The sequence below is a fragment of the Anopheles coluzzii genome, chromosome 3, assembly GCF_943734685.1.
Source record: "Anopheles coluzzii chromosome 3, AcolN3, whole genome shotgun sequence".
Lineage (NCBI taxonomy): Eukaryota > Metazoa > Arthropoda > Insecta > Diptera > Culicidae > Anopheles > Anopheles coluzzii.
Genome location: NC_064671.1, coordinates 10,506,780 through 10,516,469, shown reverse-complemented (window position 1 = coordinate 10,516,469; position 9,690 = coordinate 10,506,780). Strand labels below are relative to the sequence as shown.

Sequence of the window (9,690 nt, the reverse complement as noted above, 5' to 3'; positions counted from 1 at the left end):
TCGCTACTAACATCTCGCTGACCCTATTCTAACATCTCTTGAACGTGATGCAAACCTTGCTAAATGCTAACATCCAACCGTACTATAAAGTAGTAAAATAAGTTAAACATGCCCACTCTGTGTGCGCGTGCATGTGCAGAACAGATTTCTGGTTTGTTTGTTTTCCTAAAAATCTGTAACACGCCCCTTGCGCTCCCAATCCCCGTACCGGGTCGGTTCCGGTCCCTTCGGTCCACCGATTTCGCCCGTGTTTGGGTTCGTGTTGTTTGGCCACGGCTCGAGCGGTTCCTTCTCCTGGTACGGATGCTTGCCAACGATCTCGTCCAGCTTGCCGATGGGTGTTTTTTCGCGCAGCTTCTTCTGGAACTCCTCCATCCGCGGACTGACCGGTTTGTCCGACGGTGGTTTGTTCGTCGAGAAAGACAGCGAGGGAACTATGATGGGAAGAGACCATAGGGCAGTAGGAACAGCTGATGTTGTAGTGGGGCAAACCATACGCATTGCGGTATTTAGAAGTACCGTACGATTGCAAGCGTGGCGAAATATGTACGCAGCGGGGGATGCTGCGCAAAGATGAGATTTATCCGGGACTAGCGATGAAACTTACCGAAATTGACAACATACACGTGCCGGATGGAGGAGGAAAATTTGTTCACCAAAACTTTGGACGTCATCATGGCGAAAATGAGAGGTGATTGTGTTTGCTGGAGTGTTATGGAATATTCACCGAGGTGCAGAATTCTCGTGCTAGCGGTGATGATGTTTTGTTTTGAAAAATAGCAAAAGGGAAAAAGCAGATTTCGATCCGTCACCATTGACGTTCTGCGTGTTGAGGGGTAGGAATGTCAATCTGTTCTTCGCGTTTGGTGAAATATTTCAAACTTCCTTGACCGTTTGAAAGATTTCCGTATGTTTTCATAAAAATTTGAATTTGAAATTGGATTCTGTCAACCTATTGGAAATTCGCTACGTGAAACGTGAAGCTATTGGTGAGATAGGAATCAAAGAAAGTAGTGCTGGCCATAAAGTAGGAAAATGATCAAATACTACGTCCTAGAACGAATATTTCCTTATTGGATTGGAAAAATATTTATATTGCAGTATTCAAATTAATTCAAATACATTAACAAATCTAAAAGACGTTAAGGGGGGTGCATTGTTTACAGTTGAGCACGTGCCAGCCATACGTTTATTTCGCTTCGTTTTATTGTAACACCATAATGTTACGATGCAACAGATTGCTTTTAATTGCCAACAAGGGAGAGATTCTTAATAATGGCTTAGTCCGTCTTCCACATCCATATTTGAGAAGCCTTTTGGCAAGTGTTCGTCACGAGGAAAGAGCCTAAAGGATAGAACCTATAATTGGCTAGAGTGGAATAGAGTACTTATGGAACTATGGGACTTTACTATAAGCTCTTAAGTAGAATTTTGAATAATAATCGATTACGTTTGAAATACAACCGACAAACAATCTTGTAGCGTTGAGTATTAAATAAATAAATAACATCCATCGAAATAAATCTCACAATTAAACACACTCGAAAACACGAACTGTTCTTGAAGGCAACGAAAGAAACGTCAATTTTCACCTTCATTGTAGTAAAACTCTCCCCTCCGCATGATCACCTATTTAATGAGCTACCCATACCACACATCGCACCCAACTCCCCCCCATACACACACGTACAAGAGGTACAGCATCAGATGCATTATAACCAATTCCTATGGGATGTATGTATAGATTGACGAATACAAACACAGAATGCACAACACCCTTAGCAGGAGATACCGGGACGAGTAACGGTGAAGAGAAAATTGATTTATCCTACAACGCGATCCTCAAGAAACGATCGGAGCCGCCCGCCAAGGTATGGAAATAATCTGCCCTCCTTGTCGCGCGTGTGTCTGTGTGTGGTGGATGTGTTTTCCGTGTGGGTAGACGAACAAGCTGAAAATAGATTCCATCCAATCGTATGGAATAGGACGCGACCCCACCATTAGGCACGGGTACCACTATACCACACGCCCCGAGAAGACCAAAGCGGATGATCGTTTGCATTCCACTGCAGAGAAGACAAGAAGTAGAAGAGGTTATGCAGGGATGCATCACGGCTGCACCGTGTAATCTCGGTTTTGATGCATGTTGAGCAAGTGCAGTTTTTCAGTTCCAGCTTCAAATAACCGATTGCACCGTGCGTGCTTGCGCGTGAGCTAGAGCAACGGATAGGCACATGTAGCGTTTCTTCAGTCCTATTCACTCCCGTTCAAATGGAAAGCCCTAGGTGTATCGCGTATCGTAGCTGGCTGTGACAAGCTCAAATGTTCAAAATTGATGAACCTTTCAGTAGTTTAAGTAGCTCATTAACCAGTGAAAGCACTTAGGTATCGATAAAATGCTACACTAATCGCACACGCGGTGTGGCCCAACGGTTGTAAGCTGTACAAATTGTACCATATAAAGCTGGACCGGGAGGCTGGAATTGCTTAATGTTGTCGTGTTTGGTAGGATTTCCATTTTAAAAGCAACGAAGCGGTTCGTTCATTTGCGACAGGTGCTTCCGTTGTATGGTGTTGGAGTTTATTGGTAAAAGTAGCTAAGCTAATCAAAGATGAAGGATGACTATCACTATAATCAAGCGTCATAAGTGGGGTCTTTTCCAAAATACAGTGGTAAATGTTAAACGTTTTAACAAAAGGCTTTCTGTAGCATCCACTGTAAGTTTTAACTAAAGGCATAAATTAAGCTATTGGGGCAGGAAAATAGATCTGTTAATCTGCCGGCCATGTGCTAATATGCTGAAACTCCTTCCTGATCTTACTAGCTAACTTACGCCTTAACTTATTTTGGCAAACAACTGGAATCAATTGGTAAAATTTAATTTGGTAAAATTTAATTGGTATTCTCGACAAATTAGAGAACTTACGCCAATACCTGGATCACACAAGCGGGCACTTTTTAACCCGCCTGCTGTGCTCTGGTCTGATCTTTCAACATACGTACTTTGTAGAACAGCTTTCCGCACATAGGTGTTGCATTTATCAACAAAACATTAGTCAAACCCAACGGCTCTGTATTGTTGTGGTGTGATAAAACATTCATTAATTCAATTTGCACTTCATTCGATGTGTTAAGGCGATGGTGTTTTAAAAATAAGTTAAAATTGGTTGTTTTTCTGCCATGTTTTCGCTTGCCACGGTGCACATCTTCTGGGCCGGATTCTGGCCAGGCGGCCATGTCAAGCACGCGGACAACGTGGGTGTAGAGAAACAGAGAGAGAGTGAGAGAGAGTGCACGATGCCCACGGTCGGTGTCCTAAATTTGTGCGCCGTGATGAAAATATTGCAAAGCGTTCAAATGATGCACAGGGCAACACACATTTTAAACTGAGAGATGCTTCTATGCGCAACTGATGATGATCATGGAAAGTAAAGAAAAATAGAGACTAAAATGACGCAGATTAGGAGGATTATGACACAAAATTATCTACAAATCTATCTAAAACTATCAAAAATTGATACAAAATTCCATTCCAACTACCAATTCTTTCGGATCTTGTGGGCCCAAATTTGGCTTCCATTTGCTGTGTGTGAGCAGGCCAATCTACGGTCAACCACTGGCACTGCAGCGGATACCGCTTTGGTGCAGTTTCCTTCTTTCCCACCGCATCCGATGATGATTGCACAAGACCTGCACCAATGCTTGTGTGTTTCATTCTTGCCAGCCTTCGCTCTTCATCGCATCCCGCCTATACGCAATATCCGCATGCTGAACATAGTAGGCCGTACGCGGATCTCGTTTTTTATCCTCTACCGTTCAACTGACAGCCGTGTGAGTGTGTATTTTACAACACAAGAAAAAACCTCCTCCAACTCCATCGCATTCACGGGAGTGTACAAAATGGGATTTCAGCAAAACAACAGCAAGAAAACGTGTGTTTGTGTGTGCGTGTTAAAAAAAAATAGAGTAAAAACCATTTTAAAAAATCCTCAACAGGGGCGCCTCGTTTTCCCCCTTCCACCTCCTGAATGTTCGAAAAAGTCAGCTTTTTGGGAGTGGTGAAAAGCAAAAGTATATATTTTTATAAATAAAACACCGTGTGTCCGGTCTCGCCCCATTCACACACACACACACACAGGGGAGCGCGCGCGCACGCAATTTAGGCCGGAAACCGTACACTAGATAGATCTCAATGACCTGTGCGCCGTTGTGCGACGGCGTTGTGTGTAGCGCCGTGTAGAGTACGACGCGCCCGGGAAGCGCTCCTGTTGGTTGGTAGTGGTGCCGCTCTACCCTATCGCTAGTGATGATGAATCCGTCGTCCGAGTGCCATGCGCAAACCGTTTCCGTCCTGTTGCGCATGTATGAGCGGTTGGCAGGCGGAGATGGATGCTTTCTGCGGCCCGTCGTTCGCGTTGTGTGTGCAGGCGCAGCGGGGCTTACTTTGATTGTGCTAAGAATGGAGCAGTTTGCTTGATGGCTTTTTTTCGATATTGTTTAATTTATGCTACGCGCGCTTGGAAAATAGTTTGAAGTACTCGCGGCCAAAAGAAAACACTCATCAGACCAAACCAGACCATCGATTCTCTTGTAGCACCGATCCCTCCACCGCAGGATGATCTAAATTAGATAGTGACTAAAAGGGGACGTTGTGATTTGCCTCTGCCTGTCTATACATTCTGATCTTTCGGCGACCTCTCTCTGTTATGAGCGCCACCGTTCTTTACTACATCACTCCGCTACAGATTGGAAAGCCGCAAATACCGACATTCCAGCAGGCCCCCGGGACATTCGATTTGAAGATTCGTTTTAAAAATAGAGCCCACTGGCCCCGCCGAAAAACCCCCCCACACCAAAGCGAGTGGATTATCTCCCCTGTAGCTCCAGCGGGTGGTCATACACAGAATCACAGAGCGAGAAGGAAAGAGAGGGAGAAAGTGTGAGAAAGATAATTGCCCAAAAAAAACGGGAACCGTGGCGCTACCACGTGATTCCCTATTCCCTTGCCGAAGACGCTCTCCATGCATCCATCATCCATGGTGGCCACCATCTTAGTTCTTCGTATGACGCGCATACATGACGTGTCTCGTCATGAGGTCGCCCCCGTGTATTACGGGAAAATGAGTTTTTTGGTGTGTGTTATGGATTTAAATTTAGTAGTTAGGCACCCGGTTTTGACCGCATCACGATCAGCTATAGCTAGAGAATGAGATAGATGGAGGGAAGGGATTATGTTTTTTTTTGTAAAACATCTGCTGTTCCGTAGAATTCCCTAAATTGTCCATCGATGAATACGCATACTCAGCGAACATATTTAGCTGGATGGTGGACAGACATTCCGTGTTAATTAGTCCAACAACTTAGAATATCTATTTGTATTATCAAAATGGAAAAAACAGTGTTAATAATATGCAAGGTTTTCAGCTTACAACCTCGAACAAGAGATAATCCTCTCTCTCTCTCTACCGACGGGATGGCGATATTTTACAAACTAATTACAATCAGCAAACTCCCGGAGTTTCTTGTTGCGATGGCACAAGCGCGAACAATGCTGTTTTGCATTTTTGCTGTTGTTGTTCTGTGTGCATGCGCCATAAATTTCAGCTACCCAAGCGACGCCATCGCCCGTGCATCCTTCACGGATTTGGACGGTTCGCGCTGAAGTGCCCGACGGCGCAAGGATATGCGTATCCTGGGCGGCGTAAACATCTGGAAGGTTTACAGTTTCCAGTGCGCAAAAGGAAACAGCGCTTCCTTGAAAATTAAAAAAAAAAGAAGGAAAAGTAACAAAAAAGGACGATCACTCACATGGGACTCACATGCGATCACCCGGTGAGGCTGGTAAGTCTTCCGATTCGATTGTTGGGAAAGAAACAAACGAACACACATGGCAAACTGATGGTTTAAAGCAACGCCAATTTGCTGACTTTGGTTGATTTCCCTTTTTTTTAGGTTCGTCCTTTTTTTCGACCATTTTAAGAACTTCATTTGCAGCCTCCATCAACTTAAAAACGATGGAATTATGCAACGACTTCATCGCCTACTTCGATCGAGGAAAGGAAAACACGAGGAAAACTCTAACGTGCAGAACCCACACTCACACATACACAGCCGGGGAGGGGGGGTTATGTAACGGTGATCACCAATCTAAAACGATCGGTACAAACGGGCGCAACCCATCACTTCCATCTGTATGAGCAACTACGATCATGGGGAGCGGCATCCACGAGAATAGAGCGTTGGGAAAACTGCTCGCTCAACCACCTTCACCGGTTGTCGATTTTCCAATCGATACGATGAGATGGGTGGCTAGATTCTGCTGAACCACAGTTGTGTCCACACCGTCCACCATCTCTCCCACGTCTCGCTCCGCACGCGTGTTTGAATTGGCAAAATATGGTGTTCATAAATATACATCGAACGACACAGACTTTGCCTCCCGTGCCGAGAGATGGTTTTGAAAGAAAAAAGGGGGAAAGAAAACCATTTTCCTTCAGCTTCTTCATACCTCACCATTTACATGCAGCAGTTGTGTTTGTAAATTTTGGAACGGCTTCGGAAGCTTCGAGCTCGGGCAAAGTTGGTCGGTGTGCATGAGACGGCCCCCTCTCGTGTGTAGACACGGTGCGCGTCTGCGCGCCTCTCTCTCTCTTTTCTAGTGTGGGGTATTTTTCAAAACTAAAAAAAAAGGATCGAAAAAAAGGAAAAAATAAACTTGTTAGCTTATTTAATACTAACCAAGCAGTGGACGAAACTCCCCCCTATAGAGGCACAAATGAGACAAAAAACGAAGAGAGACGGCTCAGAACCTCCCAGTGCGTTCCGTAGGTTCCTAAGTGCAAAAAGCAACAGTGGGTCCAAAACGGAACGGCCAGGAAATGGAACGAACGAATGAAGATGCTTCGGTGAGCAAAGTGAGCCATGTGCGCAGGACGGTTTGCTTTGCTGGTGATGGTAGTGCTGCTGCTGCTGGTGGCCTCTTCTGTAGAACAAGGTACAGAGGAACGAAGAACGAAGCGAAGGAAGGGCAAGAAATCCTTTTCGTTTACTCACACACACACACAAGCACATTGCAGCGAGACGGCTTAACACGGGTGGTGGCCATTTATAGATCTTCGTCCTCAGGAGAGGGCCCCCCTCCCGAGCGCTCTGAGCCGGGCGCGCTTCATCTTGGGAGCAATAGTTAATGCATCCAGTGCATTCTGCGTTCAGTTGCCGAACTGTTCGCATCGTGCGGTTGTGTCCTCACTCCGGTGTGCCCGGTTTGCCGGTGATCTGTACTTGAATTCTTGGAAATGGTTTCGCGTGCGTGAAATTTGCCTTGATTGGATGTAAATTGTAAACCCCTCCCCGTGCGTAGGGCCAGACAAATCATTGCCAACTAGGACCTTGTAGTGTGAAAATTGAGGAGTTTGATAGCGTTGGCCACAAGTGTGAAAATCAGCCCCCCCTTGGTAACAGAGTGTAAAAGTAGTCAGATCGAAGTAACCGATGTGAAACTGTGTGAAACTGTGCAGTGTTTCCAGCTGGGTAAGAAGCCGTTAGTTTTCGTTTTCAGACGAGGAAAAAATACATTCTGCTGCAACTGAATTTGCACCAAAAACCGTTTCAAAATGAAGATTGAACATTTTTGAGGTTAAGAGACCATGTGCACGGATGGGCTGGGGCGTTGAAGAATTTATATAACACCGTGTGGCAGCCATTGAAGCCATCCAAACCCGTGCATGAGAATGCCTGGTAACAACCAACCTGGTTCCAACCTCTTCTCGCACGATAGATCCAACGCGAAAAAGGACCTTAAGTAAGATGCATTTTTCGAGCTTAGAGTTTTATTTCTTTTTTGTACAACCATGTCACCATCGTTTGCCAGATTGTTCCGAAAACAACCGGATGCATTTTCTGTTTCTTCCAACCCCCAGCCTCCTGGTTAAACTGCAGCAGCGAAGTCTCATTGAGGGTAACGGCCCTTAACATACCACATTTGGTTGGTACACCACCACCCGTACCATATGTGAAGTTTGTTGGTTTTGTACATTTTTGGTTCATTTTATGATCCTCTCAATACACAATAAGAATATGTGCGTAAAGCGTACCAGAAGAAAGCGGTTCAGAGTTTGTGCAGCAGCAGCTCTCCCTATGCGCAGAATGATAAACACGTGATCGCCATACGGAGTGCAAGCGGCACAATATTCCAAAGATCGTTGGCAAACCAGAACTCGGCATCTTTTTGCGTGTTTGAACATTGTTCGCGAACAGAGAGCAAGTAAAGGAATGGTCGGGTTTATCGCTGAAGCTCGCGCGTGTGTCGTCTAAAATGTGTGTGGTTAATGTGATTCTTCTTCTAACTCCTTTCCCTTGAATGTGTCCCCTGATCCCCCCCTCCAAAAAAAACGGATCCTTTAGTGTCAGACCTGACTCAGTGACGTAACGCGTGTGCGCGATCACCAACGCCGCATGATGAGCGTTTGGTACAAGAAGCAAAGCTGCGAAAGTTCCATGCTTCCTTGCATTCAATAGTATGTTTCAAAAACCCTATGGAATGTAAAGAAGTATGGAGCAATTGGGCTAGTTCAGCAGGAGAGCAGGCGTTACAAAAATATAAAACCGACTATTTGCAGCCAATATTCAACCTCTATTTAATCCTAACCCGCAACCCAATTGGTTGCCAATCCTGAAATAAAAAACAAACTATTCTTTCAGCGTAAAAAGCAGCCGCAGCACGTACACAGCTTCATTCTAGCGAAGATCCTGCTATTTATAGCATATAATGCCGCCTGCGAGACAGCCCTTCACTACACCGCTGCTGTGGCTTCGTGATTTCAGCCGTCGTTAAGGCGGTACGCATCATCTCGCTTTTCTGACCGGCCGCGCGAAACGTTGCAGCAGCAGCAGCAAGCAAGATTGCGTTGGACGAGAAGGACGAGTAGTTATAGGCCGCCACTGAGCCGTATCGAGGAGGATGTAAAAATATCTTCAGCTCCCGAGCGCGCACACTGCGAGCAATGGACTCTGATCGTGCGCCTCTCAACGCATGCGCCTGCGTGACACGAGATCGGTGCGCTGCCTGTGCGCAGAAGGCAGCGGCAGAGGGAGAGAGCATTTCGTACGCGAACGTGCCCCCGTGCGGCGGAGGCGATGGTGGTCGGAAAATCGTCGTTTTTTTTTAATTTCATCAAACCTGCGCAGTATTATTTTTAGAATCCTAGGGCACACGTTCGTCGTTCGTCACACTCGTGCACAGATTTTGGTCTAAAAGATGTCATTTCTAGGAGCCGTTTGGGATTGCGCAGGTTTTGGGACTCATTTTACGTGGTGGGCCGGTGTAGAGCTTGGAAGATGGTCGGGACCCTCGTTTGAGATACAATTTGAGGAATTTAACGTTTGAGATACAAAAAAAGAATGTTGAAAAATATAATTTAAAAAAAAAAAAATACAAAAATGGATGTGACAATGATGTCAATCATGATGATATGATCGCAAATAGCTGTAATGTGATTTTAAGCAAGAAAAGTAATAAAGACATACTATTCAACTATAATATATGCTGAAATCTATGCAACTATGTGTTTGAGGCTTTTTGTATTTTATTAAATTAATACATTGGTGTACTTGGGGGCACCAAACCAACTTCCGTCTCATCACTTGATGGAAAATGGAATCCTTTCTAAACTAAGACACTCCATGATGAG

General features: G+C 45.1%; 1 protein-coding gene across 1 annotated transcript; it reads right to left on the bottom strand.

Moving 5' to 3' along the window:
• Positions 1–81: 81 nt before the first annotated feature.
• LOC120959917 (succinate dehydrogenase assembly factor 4, mitochondrial) lies at positions 82–794 on the bottom strand. The gene is made up of 2 exons (XM_040383684.2): positions 608–794; positions 82–434 (listed from the first exon to the last, which is right to left on the bottom strand). Exons 1-2 carry the CDS (start codon positions 675–677, stop codon positions 166–168), a joined length of 339 nt encoding a protein of 112 aa, XP_040239618.1. The 5' UTR covers positions 678–794; the 3' UTR covers positions 82–165.
• Positions 795–9,690: the final 8,896 nt, after the last annotated feature.